Genomic DNA, 22,361 nt, shown 5'->3' with positions numbered 1-22,361 from the left:
TGACAAGATCGTCAGTCTTTGTTAATTGGTGCTTATCTCCCTCTAAAAAGTTCCCCACCCTCGTAAATTGTCTGGGTGCAAATGGCACTGAAGCCGTTTACATACAAATATGCCTAGGTTAACTGGTAGTCTGAAGTTTTAGATCCTTTGACCGAGTTAGACGGTGTCGGACCTCAACAACCCATTCGGCAGCTACAGTCGTCAAACTCAAAAGCTTTGGTTTCTTTGGTGAAAATAGCGAACCTTTGGTGTGATTTTGTAATGCTTTAGACAAATTGAATCCTGGGTTTACATGTCGTTAGTTCTTTTGAATATTGGAAACAAATTTGCAAAATGTTTTTAATAACTCCTTTACCTTTCAGACAGTAGGAAATTACAATAAAAGATCAAATAGATCAAGTTATGATGTCACATTAATTACAAGTATATGTGCATTGCAAATGAATTTGAGTATCTTTCTGTACGTTTGTTATATATAATGAATTGAGCACCATATGTTAATCTAAGACATTTGAAAGGCATTTGAAATAAGGAAAGAATTTCACTATCCAGCTTTATCCACCCAAATTCATTAACAATACGCGACCTTAATTCGAAAGTAATTGTGACTCTTCAATACCGAAGTTCTCGTCAATTTGCAACCATTACATAAGCTGCATCAGCTTATTATACTTTCTAGATGCAGTACCAACCATCGCTTAGTTCCCCTTCCTGTGCTGTCTCTTAAACTCGTGTGCAGTCCGATGGCATTCAAATTTTTTCTAAATTTTTTGAGTCGTGCACAAGCAGATTTGAAAAATTGTAGAGACGAAAATTTTTCAGGCTATAGAAGTGAATTTTAGGCCGTTCTTTATTCTTTTTGAACTTGATTCTTCACCAAAAAAAGACAATTCAAAATGGCTTTCCAAAAGGCTTTAAAGAGCTCCTCTTACCACTCCCGTTTCCAAACTCCTTTCCGTAGAAGACAGGAAGGTAAGACCGACTACTACCAAAGAAAGAGATTGGTCACCCAACACAAGGCCAAGTACAACACTCCAAAGTACAGATTGGTCGTCAGATTCTCCAACAAGGACATCGTCGCTCAAATCGTCTCTTCCCAAATCACTGGTGATGTCGTTTTGACTGCTGCTTACGCCCACGAATTGCCAAAGTACGGTATCAACCACGGTTTGACCAACTGGTCCGCTGCTTACGCTGTTGGTTTGTTGGTTGCCAGAAGAGCCTTGCAAAAGTTGGGCTTGGACGAAACCTACCAAGGTGTTGAAGAAGTTGAAGGTGAATTCGAATTGGTTGAAGCTGTTGAAGACGGCCCAAGACCATTCAAGGTCTTCTTGGACATTGGTTTGCAAAGAACCACCACCGGTGCCAGAATCTTCGGTGTCTTGAAGGGTGCTTCTGACGGTGGATTGTACGTCCCACACTCTCCAAACAGATTCCCAGGTTGGGATATCGAAGCCGAAGAATTGGACGCTGAACTTTTGAGAAAGTACATCTTCGGTGGTCACGTTGCTGAATACATTGAAGAATTGATGGATGATGATGAAGAAAAGTACAGAACTTTGTTCAAGTCTTACATTGCTGACGAAATCGAAGCTGAAGACATCGAAGAACTCTACACTGAAGCTCACGCCAAGATCAGAGAAGACCCAGTCTTCAAGCCAACTGAAAAGAAGTTCACCAAGGAACAATACGCTGCTGAATCTAAGAAGTTCAGACAAGTTAAGTTGACCAGAGAAGAAAGACAAGCCAAGATCAACAAGAAGATCGCTGACTTCCAAGCTGAAAACTAAATGTTTTGAGTCCATCTTTCAGAACTTTTTTCTTCATATCCTAATATGTATATCTTTTTGTTCTATAGGGATTTAGTCTATAAAATTTTTGGGTATTCATTTTAAACTTTCACAAACCGTAGACCAGCTGGTGCTGGCTTTAGCTACCATGTATTTTCTATTTATGTGCTATGTGATCTAGTCTTGCTTGTTCAGTCTAGACCTTTGGGCGTCATTAAGCAACTTTTCGTAAACCTCATCTACAACGGCATTAACTTCGTGATCCTTGTGAGAACAAGTGACAGTGTCTATAGCGTCGATATCGGAGTCTATCGATATATCATCTGCTACGTCTTTAGGCTCACATTTGTTGCAAGCCTTTCCATCGTCGTCCTTTCCGCATGCTTCTTCTGGTGTAGGTCCAGTTGTGTCAACACAATTCGTAGCTGTAGTATTCTTTTTTTGTGAAACACTGTAAATTTTGTCAATGCTAGCTCGGTCATTGTTGTTAATCTTATCAATCAAATCTGTAACGCTTTCAATTCCTTTGGCTGCAATGATAGCATCTCTCAATTCTGGACCAGACGGTAACACATTCAACAACGGCAAATGCTTATTAGCTGAGGGACTAGAAGGGGCCTTGCTTTCAGAAGTAGGTTCAGATTTTCCACTTTCATCAGAAGAATTATCTCTCAGTTGCATAAAGAATCCCAACCTGTGGAATTCACCTTCTTCCTTCTCCTGTTCCTTAGCATGTACCGACGTCTGACTGATGGACCTCATAAGAACGGGCCTACCGGTTAAATAGTCTATAGGAACGTCAACTCCATCTGAAGTCGCTTCTGACACAACTTGATGAGGAAGAAAAGCTGGATCCAAGCCAGGAAAGTATTGTGCTTCTGGTTTTGTTATATGAGGTGTAACAATCGGTCCAGATGTGATCAATTCAGTTGAACTCTCGTGCATGTTATCGTGAGTAGTGATCGTGATGTTCAATGGAGAATTCACCCGATCAATTCCAGGGCCATTGGTTATATTATCAATTGGATTCGTGTCTCCTACGAATGATGGCGATGGGCTGAGTGGTTCACCCTTCAAAACACTCTTTGCTGCCTGTTCCTCGAACATATGTACAAGCTTCTCCAACGAAGAGTCCAAAAGGCAGAACCTAAGTAAAGTCTCTTTTCCTTCTAATGAAAGCGTACCTTGATTACGTTTTTCAAATAATGTATCAATGGCTGCATGTATATCCTTTCGAATAGATCTTGTACGCTCAATCAATGCATTTGTGACAATACGTTGAATCTTCAAGTCCTCTTTCTGCTTCTTGACATCGTCTTGCAGTTCATTCTCCATTAGCAACTTTTCAGCAGTCTGCATCAACAAGGAACCGTCAAACATGAGGTCTTCTTCATTATCCTTGTGGTTAGTTGTAGAATCCAACTCTGGTCTCATAGTTCTATCCATGTTTCTCATTAAGTAGAATGCAATTCTCTGCGATAAATCATCAGGAATCAAATCATAGTCCAAATCAAGGGTAAATATGGAACTGGATAGTTTCACAGCATTGTATAACGTTCCTGCTGCCGAAATGTTGAGACTTCTGTTGCCAAGCATTGAAACATGAACTAAAGTCTTTATCCTAGGGAGAAATTCCGATATAACTCCTATGGATTGAGCTGAAAGCTCATTAAGATCAAAATGAATCCTCCTTAGATTCTCATAATGGGGAAGATACTTCCCTAAACGAGAAATAATAGCCGGAAACACATCTGGGATAGAACTCAAGTCTAAAAATCGTAAAGTCTTCACCTTAACAAGCGATTTGATCAACTCAGTGGTCTCATCAACATCTGTTAAGTGTGTCGAATTCAAGGAAAAGAACAAGAGATTGGCATTTCCTTTATCAAAAGCCTTTATGAATGGTTTTAACTGCCCCTTGCTAAGATCATTGAAAGCAATATCTACACCAACACACTTGGAACCTTCGCTAGACAACCAATCTGCGACTACTTGTGCCTTAAAGAGGTTAAGCTCTATCGAAGCAATTCCGAATCTATAAGTAGAAATACTGACTGTATTTTCCACCAAGTCTTTGAACTTTTCATCAGTTAATTTGCATCCGTTGATGACCAATTCTTCGATGCCTCCTCTCAACACTAGTGATTGTATAAACAAGTCCCAGTTCATGTTGGCTCTGATGCAATTGGCCTTTGTTTCGGTCTTAACTCTCTGCTGTGAGATATCAAGCTTCTTGATGCTGGTATTTCTAGATAAGAACTTGCACAAGTACTTCCAACCTATCTCATCTATGGCAACGTTTCGAAGTGATAACTTCTCCAACGACTTGTTGTATACAAGTGAGGCAAGAAAATGTTTGAGCATTTCCGTTGTCATTGTCACATTATCAAATATAACAGTGTTGATAGGAGTGATGGCGATGAAATCACTGAAGGATAAGACATCAATAAGCGTAGGCTTAGGATTTAATAACTTTAGAACCTGTAAGGGTTTCGATTTGTTCTTCAATTGTCTAAGTGTAGCAGGAATAGGCAAGATTTCCCGTAGATGACAGCATCTTGTATAAATCACTTCTAATGACAATTCGCCAGTAGGTTCCTCCGTGCTTTCATCGAAGTGGTTCTCATGGAAATGCAAAGGTTTGTCGATTTCGATTTTGCCCACATCATGAGCCATGTCTCCAATATCGTCATCTTCGTCAGTAGTAGAACCCACTGAGGTGCCTGAAGTAAATGAAGAAAATCCGACAGATGAAGAAGAACGAGATTTCTGCTGTTTAAATAGCCCGACTTCTACAGCTATCCGTTTCGCAGACAAATGAGCTTCCTGGGCATGTTTCTCAGCCTCTAAGAGTGCTCTTCTTTGTGCGTCAATAGCCAAGGCGATTTCCTTATCGGTATATTGGTGAGTTTGCTGCAGCTCTACTCTGTTTCCATCGTTAAGAGAAATTCCCTGAGACAAACGTGGCGGAGGTGCCATCAAGTCCTGAGGGATGAGGACATTTCCCTTCTTGGGTCTTCTTGAGGGAATCTGCTGTTGTGGATCGTACGCCAATTTGTCGATAGCAAAGGTTACTCTACGCAAGTTTATACCATTCAAGTCCTTCAACGGGATCTTTCCCCTATTGGGATTTTTGTTAAGAACGATTCTATTGGTAGCTGCACAGGACGAGATTGATGAAGAAGATGTCGTAGAAGAAGACTTTATAGGGAAATCCAGCGGAACCAATGAAGAACGCCTTCTCGTTGAATTCACAGTTTCTGTGGCTGGAACGAAAATCTCTTTCTGAGTAGGGCTAGAGCCGAGTTTTGTGCCAAATGAAGTTCTACGTTTACCAGGAATTCCAGCCGGAGGTTTATTTACCACAGAAGCCAAATCCTGACTGTTTGGATCAGTCGAACCCGAAGCAGAACCGATCAAGTTAGGATTCAACTTTTGTTGAGGCTGCGAAGTCAAAGTAGATGTAGAAGTCGACGGAGGTGTAGCTGTTGCTGTCGAAGATGGAATTGCCGACAGAGATTTGAATTTGGACGAAAGGGAGCTGAAAAGTGATCTCGATTTACCAGAAGAAGAATTGCTTCTGGAAACATTCGGTGAGGAGTTGGGCGATGAAGAAGTGTGCGCAGCTGCAATATCATTGTCGTTGTAAGCAAGATCGCTCGTTAGAGATGGAGAGATGAAGTTCAAACTACCTCGTCTTTTAGTTGCGTTCTGTGCCAAAACCTTCTGATTCTGTTGAGCCTGGGTTTCTGGAGGTTGGTTGGTAACTGAAGAAGCCGAGGATGAACGTGAGCGGCCAAACTTGAACTTGTCGAGCTTGGAGAGCTTTTCAGCAACTGCATCTTTGCCAGGGTTTTGATTGGCTGGCATGTTACTGTTTGCAGTTACAGATGGAGCAGAAGGCTTAGAAGACACCGCTGAAGTTGAGTTTGCTGGAATTGAAGAAGAACCAGAAGAACTTGAATTTATAGCTGCATTTGTAGTTGGGGTTGTATTTGTATTCGCAGTTGAGTTTGTATTCATATTTGAATTTGCAGACGTAGCATCTTTCTTATCAGTAGGGCTCGTCTTGGCAGACAATTCCTTTTCCTTTTCGGCAGCGTCATCTTCCCTGGAGTTATTCCTGCGTTCGGCGCCATTAACGGGAACAATGTTCATCTTCTTGGTCAACTTCTTGGACTTGCCTCGAAACAACCAATCGACATCTCCGTTGGATACACCAGTGTCATACTCGGATGCCATAGATGTGCGGATCTGGTCGACTTCTGCAGCGGCGCGGCTGCCATTGGAGCCCAGCTGGTAAGACGGAGGAGTGACTTCTGGGTTTGTAGCCATCACACACTTCCGGAATGTAGATGTAGTATTTCAGACGGAAAGACTCGAAGGAACGAAGATATGAAAAAGGAAGACACGAAGACGTGAAGATTGTGAGGATATGACCAATGCGGACTATGAAATTGTGACTGATATGGCTGGTGGATATCTGTGATGTGTATCTAGAATGAATTCAAGATGGATTCTAGACGTATCAATCCTTAAATTTCAATTTCCGCTAATCTCCAATGATAACCGGAGCTTGGATTGCAACGAATTTTGAGAGCAGTATATGACGGCTCAACAGTGTAAGGATCCAAGAAAGACTCTATCGTGGGATGAGATTGAGCTGTTCTCTGGTATTCGGTTTCGATTCGAATTGGAGATCTATATATACGAACGTCTGCTATGTAGACTCTATCGAGATTACAGATGTATGCAGTAGTTACGTAGCGGTGAAGGAATTGGAGATAGTTCAGCACACAGAGAAATTCCTGTAGACAGCTGCTTCACCACTGCAACAACAGGGTATGCGCTATGACGACAGGGATTCAGTTGGCTGGTGGCGAGCCGGCAGAAGTGGACTCGGTTGAAGTCTGGGGTGAGTCCGGGTTGGTCTACAATTACGTCTTCGTTACGTGGACACTGGAAGAGCTACAAATAACCAAACAGGCCCAGAGAGCATATACATTTATGAACTTATCTCTTACATTTTCTTTCTTCCTATCTGGTTGGCCCGCAGCTGGCCTCAGGCTGGGAAGTCATCCCTAATCGCTTTTTGAGCACAGGATGGAGTTTTCACGTGGCTGTCACCGGTTTCTTCCTGGTTATCCCCAAGTTTCGGTTGGTACCTGGAACAGGCTGATAGGACGGGGTAGGCCTGCAGGAGTCGCTGCTTATGGCTCATGTGAACTGTCTGCATTTGGAGCCGTAGCAAGAAAACACTAAATATATTAAGGAGACTGTGAACCGGCTGAATAGCATTCAAAATGTTGTTTGGATGGAAACAAGCAAGCGAAAAAGCAAGCGAAGAAGCAACGGATAGCAGCCATCTCGAAAATGCCTGTATACTCAATTTCCATTGGCCTTAATGGCTTGTTCATCACACTCGGAGGGGTTGATCCATGGAAAAATGTCAAGAGGTTACAGAAGACTTATCGATACACCGTCGACCTACCTTTTCCCGATCCTCGTGATGGCTATGTCATGGAGTATCACAGCAAAGGCTACGTTGATTATGGAAATGAGTCCAAGGAGTACGTTAAGGACACACCTTCATTTCCATACAGAGTGAGAATCGACGTGAAAAAGGTCAGACTCAGCAACCTGTGGCTCAATCTTCTTCGGATCCACCCTGATGGAACTACTGATGTCAGTGTATGCCATTTTCTTGGTACCGCAAAGACTCATATAGGATTTCTAAAACATACCAACAAGTACCCGGCTGACTTCATAGAGTTTTTTGATGCGGCTAATAACAAAGTCGATTTGTGGCCCTTGGGAAAGAAAGAGGCTTGAACACTACTGTAGACTACTTTCTTATCTAAACTCCTGAGGCTTTCCTTAAGCTGCGGCAACTGGCAGAACGCCACTTAGAAGCGTGAACCTGATACCAAAACCCGGAGCTGGTTCCATATAATTGCACCCATTCTCTTTGTAGTATTTTCTTTCTTAAATTGTTCTCTTATCCGAAATTACTGCAACTCTTCTTTAGCCAATTCTCTTACCTAGAATACACAAAATAGTTAGAAGGCGCAACATTCTGTATGGATATGCGGAGTGCAGGCAAATTTAAAGATCAGAAACCATAGAGAAGCAGCCATGGATCCCGTGACTTTGGCATACGTTCGGAGTTAATAGTAAACTCTCGGTCAAAATTTGGTCCCTGGTTTTTGATTGCTCTCTTGGCTTTCTCTGTAGAGGAATTACGGAGTTGTAGGATGTTAAAGTTAGACTCCGTACCCGTACCACAGATCAGAGAAGGCCATAGGCAATGAAGAGAACTCTGGATCTGGATCTGAATTCTGGCGAGATCTGTCTTTGGATGTCGAGTTGCTATCTATTCTATATGGTTGAGTGTCTTGTTCCTGGCACGGAATAACAATTGGAGTTATCGAGACATTTTACATCAAAAACTACAGAGCTTTCATCAAGGTAAAACTTTAGAGACGCAGATAATTTGAATTAGTCAGCCTTTGGAAATTGCCAGTTCTCCAAACCACTGTTTACATCAACAGAATGTGTTTGCGACAGGAGTATACGGGCCCTGTTTCAATACTTAACGGACAGATAGTGATGCGAACACGACTACAGACATCTCCGAATATTGAAATATTTCATATCTCCGCTTGCACAAAGACGCTATATTTCAGTATAAATACTCGTCCACCATGGTTCCATCTTTTCTGAATCGTAATTGAAGCTAGATATCTCTAGTAAATCGGTAGACAATGTCAGCCGTAACACCACAGAGACAAAAGATTGCACTCGTCACCGGGGCCTCGTCAGGAATCGGATATGTAACCTGCCTTGAGTTTGCCAAAAGAGGATATAAGGTATTCGCTGGTGCCAGAAGATTGGAGCCCATGGAGCCATTACGTGAACACGGCGTTATTCCCTTCAGCTTGGATGTGTCGTCGTTGGAAAGTGTCAAGAAAGTCAAGCAGTTTATCATTGAACAAACCGGAGATCACTACCTCGACATACTTTTCAACAATGCTGGCCAATTGTGTACTCTTCCGGCAATAGATGTGACCGATGAATGGTTCACGCAGTGTTTTGAAGTCAACGTGTTTGGTCCCATGAGATTGACTCGTGAATTGAGCCCTTTGCTCATCAATGCAAAGGGTGCAATTGGGTTCACTGGTTCTTTCACTGGTGTCGTTCCAATTCCATTTGCCTCGACCTATTGCGCCAGCAAGGCTGCTATCCATCAATATGCTGCTACTTTAAGAATTGAAATGAAGCCATTCGGAGTCAAGGTTCTCAACTTCGTTACCGGTGGTGTTGACACGGGCATACTGGACGAGAGAAGCTTTCCGGCTACATCTTTATTCAACACTCCAGACATGGATGCTGCCATGAAAGAAAGAAAAGAAATGGCCAGAAAAAACCAGACAATGGATCCAAAAGAGTACGCGAGACAGGTTGTCAACGACTTCGAGGCGGCCGTGGTTGGAGGCAAGTTGCACCTTTACAGAGGATCAATGGCTACATTCTTCGGTTTCTACTGTATGGCACTTATCCCCAGAGTTTTTGTGGAAAGTCTTTTGATAAGAAGGTTCAAGTTGGCCAATGTCTACTCATACTTGGAGGCTAAGTACTCTAAAACCAAACTCGAATAGAAAGCCTCATTATAGTACTGCTTGAAATATACAAGTCTGCCAATTCCACATAAAGCTCTATTAGTAGGATCTTATAAGTGCTGAAGGTTGAAAGAATGTCTCGCGACATCAGAGGAGACATCCTGATAACAAAGCCCCAATCAGACACAAAAAAATATAGATGGGGAAGAAGGGGAAGGGGAAAATGTCGTGTCCGGCCCACTTTGCACCACTCCGTTGTCATACAAAAAGTACAAATTGACACTCGGGCACGACCACAGACTCGGTTCCGTGAGCCGGCTTTTGGGCGTTTCTTTATCGCTGAAGGTCTGGCCAATTTGCACTCGCTGTAAGCTTGGGTCGTGCGCTGCTCACGCTTTTGTCATCCTTAAAAAAATCTAAACCATCAGTAGGGGAATAATCTGTCAAGCATATATAAGAGAGAGCATATGCTTCAGAAGTAGCGGTGGGAATATCTTTTTTTTTCAAGTTGCTTTTCCAGATAAAAAAGCGATATTTCCATATTTCCATTTCTGTGGTTTTCTCTACGTTGCCACACTCCGCTACCAGGCCATTGCAAGCTCTATAGACCTTCAGTAGTTTCGTATCTACTGTACTTTTTTCCACTAATAATTGTCCAGATCTTTTCTAGACCTTTAAGTCCGCCAGTCCCAGTTTTTTCGTCCTTGAATATATTTCGAAAAACTAGACTTCCTATTCCACTCATAACACTCATAGACAAATAGACTATGTTTTCCAGATCATTGTTGAGAACCTCGGCTCTCGTAGCCAGAAGACAGGCCCCATTTGTCACCAGAGCCTCCGTCTTTGCTGCCATGCAGCCCGTGGGCACAAGATCATACCATGCCAAAGTTATAGACCATTACGAGAACCCTAGAAACGTGGGTTCTTTGAACAAGAACGACGCCAACGTCGGTACCGGTTTGGTAGGTGCCCCAGCCTGTGGAGATGTGATGAGATTGCAGATCCAGGTCGATCCCGAAACCGGAGTCATCAGCGACGTCAAGTTCAAGACATTTGGCTGTGGTTCCGCCATTGCCTCGTCGTCATATGTCACTGAGTTGGTCAAGGGTAAGACATTGGACGAAGCTCTCAAAATCAAAAACACAGCCATAGCCAAAGAGTTGTCGTTGCCTCCAGTCAAGTTGCATTGTTCCATGTTGGCTGAAGATGCCATCAAATCTGCCGTCAAGGACTACAGATCGAAGAGACAGGTTAAACAGCCAACGTTGGGTCCAGAAGCCACCGCAACTGCAGCTGCCGCAGCCTCTGTTTAGAGCAAAGAGCAAAGAGCAAAAACAAATAACAGGAATACCATATGCCTTGACTGACTGTGCGAGAAAGTATCGAAAGATGAAGGCACCTCAGAATCTGCGGACATATGATATAAAGCGAGATTTATGATATACACCAGCTACAGCAAGCAATACTACAAGCAACATCAGCTCTTAGCTGAGCCTTCACTTCCATTCTGTATAGTTTCTTTTCTCGTTGTGTACTAACTATTTATTGTACAATCCTCAAGAAGCAAATATGTAGAATAATGAATTTCTTCAGTGAAGAAATGTAGTTTTGGATCTATGATTAACGTTCAAACGAACTTCTGTAGAAAGCAATTTTTAAATTTCTATAAATAGTAGAACACTGTTATTGCTACAAATGTTGCTGGTGGACATCATCCTATTTTTGCAAGAATCATGAATCAAGCCGTAGCTTCTCCAGCTATCTCCTTACTCCAATTCTTCCATGTCTTCTAACTCATGAGTGCCGAAGACGGTCCTTGATAAAACCTGGATACAGGATCTCATCATCCTCTATCCGTTTCTTCTCCGTCTCCGTAGAACTGAGTCACATTATGAGCTCTAGCCCCTGAACAGTGGCAATCGCCATAGTCTAAGTCTTTTGCTGGTGAAGTAACTTACAACCCCAAATCGGTTTCGTGACCACGGATACGGGTGCAACAAACCGATCGTCTTCATTCATGTTGGTTCACTGACGTCACAAAGATATTTAAGGTGTAGAGGGGAATTCAGTGGCTTGCCTCAGAAGGGAATTACCCCTATTATGGCTACCATACAATGGCATCTAGAATTGTCAATTGTAAGTCCGTAGAATGTCTATTATGTCAATGTTTTGTCAAAGTCCTCCCTGAGTAGTTTCTGCTTATAGTAACGATAGATTTTTCGGGATTCCTTTCTCGGACTTATCAACGCACATAAATAATAGAACGTTTTACGGAGCTCCTACAGAAAGTTATCAGATCCAAAATTTAGATCTGGACAATCACGCCACAATTTGTAGCACCGACATTTTGCTGTCGATTACCTCTGGGAGTCAGCCTATATGCAACATATAGACGTGCAAGCTACTCTTATCTCTTGCTGTATATACAAATTCGCAGCTGCCACCAGCCAATAGCAGCGAGAAAAAATCGTCTTAGTCAATTTTGCAATCGCAGCTGCAACCTTCACAAATACAACGATTGCAAATATTTAACAAAGGTCCTACCGATAAAACCCAGAGTCTCTACTGACTGACGCTTATAGCTTACTAGAGCCACATAGCCGAGAATTGCCGTACTGTTGACAATTGTCCATCCTGCCCGTTTCCAGTTTTTGGAAAACTTGTGGTTCAACTTCATTAGGCCATTCACCATATGATATGTGCCTACCCAGAGCAACGAAGCTAGAGCCCAGAAATTGACAAACTGACCCAATGTACCCTGGGGACTGATATTTAAGTAGTAACTAATGTAGTTAAGGTTTACCAAAGAACTATCTCCATCGATAGATAAAGGCACGTAGCGGAATTTAGCGTAGTGCCACAGAATTAAGGGAATCAAACAGTAGCCTGCTACAGACAAGGGAGACATTCCCAAGTATTGCAGCACCAAAGACTTGGTGTAGCCCAAGCCTAGCAAGTTAGTGATGCCTCCCAAGCCGATATCGTCACGAGTGTCGTCAGTAATAAGTTCTGTGGTAACGTGCAGTTTACGGTGTTGAACCTTCTCTCTTTCTCTGTTGTGTCTAAGTATTGAGCGAATAATCCTGATAGCCACACCGGAAGCTACGTGGATAATCGAGGACCCCAAGATTACGATGTTTTCGAATTGGGGAATCGACATGTAGACTGCACGGGCCATTTCAAAAACTTCCTGCTTGATATCAGCCAGCACCAAAGGTACAAGTGGAACTACAACTACAGATGTAAGATGGATCCCTACAAACGAAGTAAAGGTGTAGGCGCTATACTTCTGGACCTTAATCAACACGCGGAGGATGCTGTACAAAGATGAGCTTGGAGACGATGGTAGGACTCCAGAGCCAGAAATAGACACCACAGGCGAGAACGAAGGGATATCCTCTTCAGCGATGTCTTCAATGGGCTCTGGTCTGATTTGCTGGAGCAGCGACAAATCTGCCATGATAGCTGTGACAACAAAACCAACACAAATATACAATTGCTTATTAGTAAATAATGGCAAATATCAAGTAAGTGACGTCACAATAAGTCAATCTTCTATTGTTTCAAGTATTTCAAGTCGTGGAAAGAAACATTCAAATCGTTCAATATTTCAGAGCTCCATATTGTAGCCCAGAATAGGTAGCTCCATGTTGCCTGCACACAGATCTCGCATCAAGCGAGGGAAATAAAGAGGGCGATTCAACGATTAAAAGGCCAGGCTATTATTGTATTCTTCCTTTGTTACCATTTTCTAGTTGTAGATAGATACAGCTTTTTTTCCCATTATCATCTCGTATATATACACACATAAACGCACGGAGTAGCGCATGTCATCGTCCACTTTTTCACAGACCAGATCGCAGGCGCTCAGCTTGGAAAAACAGACGGAAACGCTTTTGGCGCGGTACTCCAATTTCCAGAACCAGAGTTCGGTAGAGGCTACCGACGAGGAATCTCAAATCTTCACCTCAATCCAGGAGACATTGGAAAAACGCGATGCGACGCTTGCAAAGTTGAACCGCATCAGCGATAGCATGGACACATTGCTGACTTCCAAGTTGCAGCAGTTAACTCGTCACAAGGAGATTCTTAGCGACCACAAGGCTTCCTTCAACAAGATCGCTGCCAATATCGAAGAAGAACGTAACAGAAACAACTTGTTGTTTTCGGTTCGGTCAGACATCAATGCGCACAGACAGCAGCGGGCAGTTACAGACGAAATCAACGGCAATGACTACGTATTGGAAGAGCGCCAGAGAGTCGACAATGCCAATACCTTTGCTGATCGACTCTTGAACCTGGCATATCAGACACGTGACGAGCTCTACAACCAGCGTCAGTATTTGAATAATGCTCAGCTGAAGATGTTCAGCACTTTACAGCAAATTCCCGGTATCAATGTGTTGATCTCCAAGATCAACACGCGTAGAAAGAGAGACACGTTTATCTTGGCTACAGTGATTGCGGCTTGTATCTTGTTACTATTTTTCTTTTAGAAGGGTACCATGATAGTGATTGAGAAAGTGGTTGCGAAATTAATGCAAAATCGATATCTGCAACAAATAAACAGAAGAAGAGATAAGAGATATGTATATTGATATCAAGATCAAGTCAACGATAGCGATGGGAGCCATTGATAACTATTGATAACTATTGATAACCGTTGATAACCATACAATGGCCCTGCATTTCCAGTTCCATAATACCAGATAACACTTCCAAGACTGTCAATACCATTATATTTGCACCCATAATTATGTGCAACATACACACCATCCGTCGAGGATATGTTTCAGAATATAGTGGTTACCTACCCTTCTGTCAAGATGTATCCCCACGCTTTTGACCCTGGATAATATTGCAAATTGAATTAGTAAATAGTTTTGCTTAAGGGGTAGGTGATTATGTGCAGGCATCAAACAACCACCCCCACCTAACTTTGAAATGTGGGAAATTATTCACATTTTCGATCAGGTTTTGCTAGAAAAAGTCTAATATGGACGATTGTGGATCATTGTCACCCCCAGTGCCAGTTTACTTGAAATAGTGACATGTTTGGCGCGGTTATTCTTACCAATAGTCTTTATTAGCATATTCTAGAGTATAGGGTTCACCCCCTTCAACATCGCTATGACGGACCGGCAACAGGAAATAGCTACTCGAATCGCTGTCATCAAGTTGAAGCGGATCCAGGAGCTTAATACTCGGATACGGGAGACCTTGAAAAGAGAACGAATCCCAACTTCCAGCGCATGCCTACAGTAAGTATCCAATTCTTCCCAAACTGAGAGTAGTCTCAGACTATGGTGCTATATAACTCGGACTATATTAGCCTTGTCCATATTGACTTTTTTGCCAGCGCTACTAACACTAACACTTTCAGATTAATTAGCCATATTGAAGATACCCCGGATTATCTTATTCCATACCTCTGGTCACTTCCTTTGGAACAGAACAAGTTTGCACGGTACCAGCAGATGAAAGCTCTCCAGTCTCGACCGGGACTTCGAGACAGATCCGAGTGTTGTACTATCATGTGACCCAGAGACGCTTGCAATCGTTAGCATTTATGTTATCGACTTTACTTTATCCCCATATTTCATGAATTATCCCCTATAGTCACGCATTCCATTACATTTGTATATTTACTCAATGACAATAACAACTTATCAGAGAAACGTAGTGCTAGATGTAGATATTAACGTATTACCAAATTGATTTGGATATTGTAGGATCAGTATTGTACCAACTTAGATTTAAAGTAGATTGTCTAGCCACCAAGCTGTGGCTCTTCTTCTTTCTCACTGATGATGATGTTATTCAAATGTTCCTTGGCCTCCTTTGCTGATGCATTCACCTTCTTCTTCTTCTTGTTCTTATGGGGTAATCTTCTGGACCTAGAACCCTTTTCAGCTGGCGCCTGCTTCTTTTCAGAACTGTCAATATCGTCTACTTGTTCATTAGATTCCTTTTCATTAGATTCCTTTTCATTGGTTTCCTTCTCAACGGTTTCCTTTTCTTTATTCAACTCATTGATACTCTTGTTGCCCAATGTGAAGTCAGCCTCCTTTTCATCTTCACCACAGCCGCAGTCATAGTCTTCCAAGATATTCGTACAATCGTAAATGGGCTTGTTCAATCTTGTATTCACTTTATTGTGAATGTCACAGCCCCACAAGGCAGCGTTTTTTCTTGACAGAGTTTGTGGTGGATACTTGTTCAACAACTTACGGAAGTGTCTGGCGCAGTCTCCACAAGGATAAACTTGGGCAAACAAGTTGATATACTGCTTCAAAGTTGCTTGTTCCTGTTTCGAAGGTTTGTCTGGATATCTAGCCAAAATAGTATGGAATAGCTTCCAGGCTGCATTACCCAACTGAGCTTTCAAGGTTTCATCAGCCATCTTGGGCATGAATGGAGTTTCGGTAAACCCATCTTCCAGCTCAGATTCCACTTTTTTGGCTTTTTTTGGCTTTTTCTTGGACTTTTCGTCTTCACCATTCTTGACGTGATCATTGGTTAAATTGGAAATCGAATCACTGACTTCATCCTTAACGATTTCTTCGCCTTGGTCGTGTGTCAAGTCGGAGATACTGTCTGAAGGTGCTTTGTCCTTATTTTCGGTTTCTTCAGCTAATGGAGGCCTTTCTATCAGAGAATCTTCTTGGATTTGTTGCAACGGATTGAAATTCAGTAGATTAAGGGGAGAAGAAAGTCCTAAAGAGCCTGTATTGCCTCCAGAAGACGTCATGTAGTAGACAGAGCTTACGATGACAAACAAGAGGAACGTCGTGACTAACGGTCTACGGATCTTGATCATTGTGTGGTATCAATGTGTACTTGATTGAAAGGTTGGGATGGCCAAGTAAGGGGGTTTGTTCTGATGAGTAATGATGATCTGATAAAGCGAAGCAACTAAAATAAATATCAACTTTGTCAAATAATGCCAGCAATAGAAAGTATGTTATCAGCAATATGAAGAGCAAGAAATATCAGCGATTGTTGAAAACGACGAGAAAAGGACTTGTGATGAAATACTTACTCCTTTTCAGTAGAACCACTTTCGCAGTTACTCTTTTAGGCAGTGCAAAAACGACTAATACGCTCAGAAGGAGTAGAATATGCGAGTACGCGATTATGCGAATATCAGAATATCAAATTCAATTCATGGAAGTATGGAAATATGGAAGTATGATAACAAGAGTAGAACTATTGGAAAACAAGAATGTATGAATATTTATGAAAAGATTCTCTGAAATTTTGCTAGCAAGAATCGTAGTTTTGGTAAATATCTCAATATATATATACTACATTATTAGAGACATACTAGACCAATATCATAGTACCAATTCTGATAGTATAATCTAGGACTACACTGCAATCTCTTTAAGCGTTGTATATATAAAGATGTTTTACAAAAGAATCAAGAAATGAATTTATGTAGTTATTAACGAGTTAATATGAAGCGTTTCCACCTATGCGTTCTTCTTGGAGAGAATTGCTGCATCCAATACTCCCGGCAATGGCTCACTGCCGATTGAAAACAACAATTGTATACCACCAACCAAGAAGACAACCAAAGCCAATCCAGACCACAAGAAGAGGTTGGCTTCAGCGGAGATGTCAATCTTGCCGCAGTCGTAGCCAACCCATTTGGTCGTCTTGGACTTGGCCTTATCGAAAGAAGGCTTGCAAGAACAGCCCCATTTTTTAGAACTGAGCTCTACACAAGAGCCATGACCAGAACAGGTGGAGGTTCCAGCGTTACAGGCATCTTCAGATTCGTAGAAGGCAGTACCAGCAACGGTACCTCTCTTAGACATGCCGTTGGACTGGAACACTTTGTTCAACTCATCACCTCTCTTGTTCAATCTGGCGTTGTGGTGCGAACCCATGTCCTTGCGAACAACTACGGTGATGTCGAACTGTTCAGACAACTTCACCAAGTAGTCGGACAACACCTTCTTGGAGAAGTTGTAAGTTGACGAGTTGTGTCCGATCTTTCTGGCTAATGACAACAAAGAATCCAACGTCATGAAAACAACCTCATTGTTTTCAACTTTTGTGTTGCTTAAATGGACCAATTGCGATAATTCGTTGATGAACAACTTGTCATTGATCAAATTGAGAGTAGAAGGACTGAAACCAATATCGACCTCAGAATTTCTGCTAAAGTGGCTCTTGTACGACTGCCAGATACGTAACAACTGTTCATTGAAGTATCTGAAGTGGCGAACGGAAGTTGACTCCGGTTCGGAGGTGTACATCATCATTTCCTTCGTCAAGTCTACCAACGAATAATTTACATGGCTGCTGAGGAAATGTCTACGGAAATTATGAAATAAAATGACGTCCAAAGTCTTTGTTGAGGTTGACTTGGTGTCAGAAACAGTGTATGAGGGTTGACGCTCAGAAAAGAACTCTTCAGGAGTATCTACCCCATGGATAGAAACAATCAACTGAGGCAAGACTGGGACGTTCTTTCTCAACACGTGCTGGTGTTCAATGAATTCAAGCTTGCTCTCGGCATCTGGACCCAAACTGTAATGCTCAGTGGCATCGAAACGATCAAGCAAGTATGCGTGGAAATCGCCATGGCTGATAAATGGACTGACGTTGGAATTGGCAGTGTTCAATTCATAGACCGAAGCTACGTCCAGCGAAATGTCAGATACTCTATGAGGAGAATCTACACTGCTGTCGGAGTCCTGTGCATTGCTCCATGTGTTCGACGAAGCAGAAGCCAACGAGACACTTAACACCGACGCAATTGCGCTAGCGAGATTCAACACTTTCATGGTGACGATGTGCTGCTAGATGTGAACAAAAGAAGATTAGATTGGCAAATGAGTATTTTGAGAGTGGAAGTCTTCTTTTTTCTGACCCTCGCGGTGTGCATACAGTAGAAAGTAAGGATTGGTTGGCGCTGCATATCTTATCAGGAGAGATGAAGAGACGAACGGTAGAGATATTGCAACATTGTAACAGCAAGACTATGGCGTATAGAAGAGAACAGTAGGTAGAATACCTGCCGGTGTAGTACATATATAGAGTAGAAAAATAGCCGTACCGGTAAACTTTTTTGCGACAGAATTGTACAATTTTCTCTACACCAATTTGAATTTTAATCCCATTTATCTATATATCTATACACCTAGAACATTTCATCCAACGTGATGGTAGGACTCGAGGGATACACCGGCTTGGTTTCCAGCAGTTTCTGGTTGATGTCGGCTGTATTCAACTTCAACTCGGGTTTGAAAAGGGTTCTGGTGAGCGATCTTGTTCTGGACATACGTGTGGTACGATCTGGACTCTTGTCTGTCAACTCGACAGAGGCCGTCTGGCTATTGAACTGGGAAGGAATTTCGTTTTCGTCGTTATAGCTACTGACGTCTATTCCGATCTTGGACAAGTCTCGGATGACATCGAACGGATGTGGTTCGGGCTCGTTATAAAGGTATTCTGGTTCTTTTCCATCTTCGCGACCACCACTATTATGGAAGTCCCTGAAGTTGGCCAAAGTCTTTGCGACATTGAGGTTTTCGTTATTGGACTTGATAAGCGCATCGGCAGACTTTGACCGTGAAAGCAAGTTTTCCTGGAGGGACACCTTGATGTAGGGGAACAACGACGTTAGGGAGCTTTCCAGGTCGGAAGTCAAGTATTGGTAGATGTTGAAAGCGGCGTTTTCGTCTTTCAAAATTACGATGATTCTATTCAAGAACGGAAGATTGGACCAGTGGTCGATGTGGTTTAAATAGTAGTCGTTATCATTTTTGTTGTCTCGTGCAGCTTCAGTTTCCAAGTTGAGAATGGAGATCTTTATCTGGTCAGCAAGCGAAAGCTTGCGGAAGTTGGGCGAAAAGTCCACATGTCGGGGCTGGGTATTGACGAGAAAGTCGTTCTTGTGGAGATTATTGATGATGATCGTCGTCTTAGGCAAGGCGGTAGACACTAGCGATGCGGCCGACGACAAGGGCGACCGCAGGGGGGAGATGTCTCTCTGAGCCATAATACTGCTATATGGATTGTGTGAATATGGTGCTACACCAGCTACGGGAAATGGGATGAGTCGGACTTGCCACAGATGAAGGCGGCAATGTCACAGGGTGCTGTGGTAGGGTGGATAAGTAAGCAGCCTAAAACTGGATAGGTGGGATACCAGGAGCTGCTATCAGACAGATATAGGGAGTGGGATGAAAAATTAGACAATACACTATTGCACTGGCTATACTAAAAGGTAGACTAGGAAACGAGACACCGCAGTATTCGCAATATATATTACATATATAGTCCTGGGAAAATAGCACTTAAATACAAAATCCAATTGCTAGTAAAAGTCAGGTAGAGCTGATTTTATTTAAAACTTCCTCTAGGCTTCTCTATCACTATGTGGCACGGTTATAGCCTAGAATCCGCTGCGTACAGGCTCTGGGGTGATCCGTAAATTTACGTTTGAGCACTGAGATAGTCAGGCCAGCACGTGACGCTCCACACCAAAACGCATTGACCGCGAGATTTACTTTTTCAGCGGCACCGCCTGGCTCTTGTTCGTGTAGTCATTTATTTGCCAGAAGTATCGGCCACTTTTGTCTTCTGGAGCAATATCAGCTGCAAAAAGCCAGCGTCATTTTGGATGGTGGCGATCTCTCAACTTCTCTCCCACAATCTGTTGGTCGATTCGGCAACCTGCTCAGTTCACTTACATGTACTAAATTTAAGGCTTATGTAGGATTTTGTTCACTGGCATTACCGCCAGCTTCTCTTTTTCAACTCTGGCAAGTTCTCTGGCAAGTTCTCTGGCGCTCTGCAGTTGTGGTTGTATGCGATCCTGTTGACGATGCCAGCGAGTGGTTTCCAGCCTGGGGGCGCCGCCTGCTCCACATTTCCGGCTCTCGCAACAGACCCGCTGTTGAAGGTCTCGGCCACTTCTGCTGGCTCCCCAGCCATAAGAATATTCACCATGACGATTTCTTCTAGCATTATGTAATAAAAAACTCTGCTGTTAAGTTTATATTACGTCTATTAATTTTCCGGCGGCTATGGACTATATATCGAAATAGATATCGTAGTGGAGGCTGCATTTGGGGTTGAATTGAACTCCGCAATGCTGGCATTTCATCTCGGGGCTGGCAGCGTACTCCATAAAGTTCCATTCCCGGTGACATTGTCCACAGAGTATCACGGGAGTTTTGGCTTCCTCCAACTCTGCCCGGGCCCACCGCTGGATCTCATGCCCGGCCAACTCCTCGTGACATTTGTAGCAAGGATAATATGTGCGACAACATCTGAACTTGATGGCTATCACATCTACGTCAGAATAGTAGTGGCTACATCTGGTAGCTTCGTCCACAAGCTGGCCCCGAAGACACACCCCGTCTCCGACGATCTGCTCCGTTGCAATCACCTTCTCTGTCATTTATTTCCCGTGTAGCTGGTGGAGCCTAGACTTTAACGAAGGAGCAGCAATATCCCAACAACTTTTCCTCTCGAGTTCTACGCTGAAACGACTCTCTATTTCTTTGTGAAACCTCAGTGTGACAATCGCCAAATCTCTGGTTGGACGTGCACTCCTCCTGGTCCATGAACTACTCAAAACCGAAAAGGCGACTTATTCTGCCTCTTCGATTCTGCTCATTCATTCTTGGTCATAATAATTTCATATTATTCCCAATTCGACCCCCACTTGCCTTTTCGAAATGTACTCTAATGTAGTCTGCACCTTTTTAACTATTTTTTTGATGGCTCTCCTACCCGAAGTGCCACTTCTATGTGAGCTCCAAAATCCACTGCCATCTCCCCTCTTGGCTACGCTTCTAACACTGTAGTTGTATTTTATCAATAGCTTCATGCGGGGGCTTTGTATGGAGCCCCATAGTTATCACCACTCGCAAATTGTTGTATTATTTTTATTGACCCTATTTGAATTCAACTTCCGCAAATATGTTAGTGAACATTGTGGAATTCCGTTCTTACATCTAGATTCCCGGCCATGTTGCCAGACGGAGCAATGACTGCTACAAAGCAATCTTTTGCTTTTTCAAATATCGGCTTCCCCAGCCGACAAGACCGCCGAAACACACTTACCTCAGGATCGGCAACGTGTATGGCTTCAGCTCAACATCCGAATGGCTAGGCCCGCTAGTTTATTGTGTTCTACAACATTGTGTTCTACTACACAAAAGTCGGTGCTGGACCAACTAGGATAAATGATAGACACTAGAAAGAGCACAAACTCGTGGAACCCATCATATACTCCAGCAATTTTACCCACGAAAAATACGCGACCCAAATAATTGTGGGGACAATGGCAAGGAACTACAACTATAACTATCGCTTTGTAATTTGTTCTTTGTATTGCTGGAGAAGAAATCCTCGACACGAATATGCATTCTTTGCCAGGAACATTGTATGGAAAGCCCAACATCCCACAACAATTAAACATTACAATTAACAGCGACTTACATTCGTGTTTGATGGCAAGGGTCTGCCTCTAACAAATTGTAAAAGTCTATGTTAACATCTATGCATTGACCTTTTTGATAACAATCGGACAATGAAGGTTGGAGTATCACCATAAAGGAATTACAAAAGCGGGACTTTGTAAAAAACCACAAAGCTTTCGACTCCACGTAATTCGGGATTCAATTACTCGGAGAGATTTCCCCACGAATCCTTCCTTATATGTCCTTTCGCAATAGAACCATACATTAGCCTAGACTTAGAAAATAATGGTTCTCGTAAACCTGTTCAAATGGCATACCTATTTCCCCAATACATACAAGATCAATAATATCAAAACCAAGAAAAGTCTAGTTTAAAGTCGAGATCTGTATTAAGACCCATTGTACTATTCCCCACCCATCAATACTTTTGGTTTCTGAACAATATGTCCATTTTCAAGAAGCGAGAGTTTGTATTTCCATTGATCGATTGCTAGAATTAT

The 22,361-nt window shown here is 42.6% G+C and overlaps 11 protein-coding genes across 11 annotated transcripts; 5 read left to right on the top strand and 6 right to left on the bottom strand. All coding sequences in view use genetic code 12, as the record gives it.

The window, feature by feature from the left end:
- The first annotated feature begins 877 nt into the window (after window positions 1-877).
- On the top strand, window positions 878-1,895 carry PICST_76097 (60S ribosomal protein L5). Its single transcript, XM_001383044.1, has one exon. The coding sequence runs from the start codon at window positions 897-899 to the stop codon at window positions 1,788-1,790; it is 894 nt and encodes a 297-aa protein (XP_001383081.1). The 5' UTR covers window positions 878-896; the 3' UTR covers window positions 1,791-1,895.
- A 72-nt stretch (window positions 1,896-1,967) lies between these two features.
- HMP1 (microtubule-associated protein (MAP)) lies at window positions 1,968-6,032 on the bottom strand (the record flags this gene model as incomplete). Its single annotated transcript, XM_001382489.1, has 4 exons — window positions 1,968-2,176; window positions 2,243-2,824; window positions 2,861-5,707; window positions 5,750-6,032. The coding sequence occupies 4 exons, from the start codon at window positions 6,030-6,032 to the stop codon at window positions 1,968-1,970; spliced, it is 3,921 nt and encodes a 1,306-aa protein (XP_001382526.2).
- A 1,131-nt stretch (window positions 6,033-7,163) lies between these two features.
- Window positions 7,164-7,622, top strand: PICST_29954 (predicted protein; the record flags this gene model as incomplete). Its single annotated transcript, XM_001383043.1, has 1 exon — window positions 7,164-7,622. One exon carries the CDS (start codon window positions 7,164-7,166, stop codon window positions 7,620-7,622), a length of 459 nt encoding a protein of 152 aa, XP_001383080.2.
- Window positions 7,623-8,554: 932 nt separating this feature from the next.
- Window positions 8,555-9,448, top strand: AYR1 (1-Acyl dihydroxyacetone phosphate reductase; the record flags this gene model as incomplete). Its single annotated transcript, XM_001383042.1, has 1 exon — window positions 8,555-9,448. The coding sequence occupies one exon, from the start codon at window positions 8,555-8,557 to the stop codon at window positions 9,446-9,448; it is 894 nt and encodes a 297-aa protein (XP_001383079.2).
- Window positions 9,449-10,176: 728 nt separating this feature from the next.
- ISU1 (Iron sulfur cluster assembly protein 1, mitochondrial precursor (Iron sulfur cluster scaffold protein 1)) lies at window positions 10,177-10,725 on the top strand (the record flags this gene model as incomplete). Its single annotated transcript, XM_001383041.1, has 1 exon — window positions 10,177-10,725. The coding sequence occupies one exon, from the start codon at window positions 10,177-10,179 to the stop codon at window positions 10,723-10,725; it is 549 nt and encodes a 182-aa protein (XP_001383078.1).
- A 1,190-nt stretch (window positions 10,726-11,915) lies between these two features.
- On the bottom strand, window positions 11,916-12,761 carry PICST_54544 (predicted protein; the record flags this gene model as incomplete). Its single annotated transcript, XM_001382488.1, has 1 exon — window positions 11,916-12,761. A coding segment is annotated over one exon (846 nt), but the record flags the coding sequence as incomplete, so codon positions are not given.
- A 478-nt stretch (window positions 12,762-13,239) lies between these two features.
- Window positions 13,240-13,908, top strand: PICST_35101 (predicted protein; the record flags this gene model as incomplete). The annotated part of the gene is made up of 1 exon (XM_001383040.1): window positions 13,240-13,908. One exon carries the CDS (start codon window positions 13,240-13,242, stop codon window positions 13,906-13,908), a length of 669 nt encoding a protein of 222 aa, XP_001383077.2.
- Window positions 13,909-15,182: 1,274 nt separating this feature from the next.
- Window positions 15,183-16,424, bottom strand: PICST_65236 (predicted protein; the record flags this gene model as incomplete). The annotated part of the gene is made up of 3 exons (XM_001382487.1): window positions 16,093-16,424; window positions 15,452-16,005; window positions 15,183-15,256 (listed from the first exon to the last, which is right to left on the bottom strand). Exons 1-3 carry the CDS (start codon window positions 16,230-16,232, stop codon window positions 15,183-15,185), a joined length of 768 nt encoding a protein of 255 aa, XP_001382524.2. The 5' UTR covers window positions 16,233-16,424.
- Window positions 16,425-16,887: 463 nt separating this feature from the next.
- PICST_29948 (predicted protein) lies at window positions 16,888-18,210 on the bottom strand (the record flags this gene model as incomplete). Its single annotated transcript, XM_001382486.1, has 1 exon — window positions 16,888-18,210. The coding sequence occupies one exon, from the start codon at window positions 18,208-18,210 to the stop codon at window positions 16,888-16,890; it is 1,323 nt and encodes a 440-aa protein (XP_001382523.2).
- A 356-nt stretch (window positions 18,211-18,566) lies between these two features.
- On the bottom strand, window positions 18,567-19,427 carry PICST_29947 (predicted protein; the record flags this gene model as incomplete). The annotated part of the gene is made up of 1 exon (XM_001382485.1): window positions 18,567-19,427. One exon carries the CDS (start codon window positions 19,425-19,427, stop codon window positions 18,567-18,569), a length of 861 nt encoding a protein of 286 aa, XP_001382522.2.
- A 1,035-nt stretch (window positions 19,428-20,462) lies between these two features.
- PICST_29946 (predicted protein) lies at window positions 20,463-20,834 on the bottom strand (the record flags this gene model as incomplete). Its single annotated transcript, XM_001382484.1, has 1 exon — window positions 20,463-20,834. The coding sequence occupies one exon, from the start codon at window positions 20,832-20,834 to the stop codon at window positions 20,463-20,465; it is 372 nt and encodes a 123-aa protein (XP_001382521.1).
- Window positions 20,835-22,361: the final 1,527 nt, after the last annotated feature.

Source organism: Scheffersomyces stipitis, chromosome 2, assembly GCF_000209165.1.
Source record: "Scheffersomyces stipitis CBS 6054 chromosome 2, complete sequence".
Taxonomy (NCBI): Eukaryota; Fungi; Ascomycota; class Pichiomycetes; order Serinales; family Debaryomycetaceae; genus Scheffersomyces; species Scheffersomyces stipitis.
Note: the sequence above shows the minus strand (reverse complement) of the source record. Positions and strands in the feature narration are given on the sequence as shown.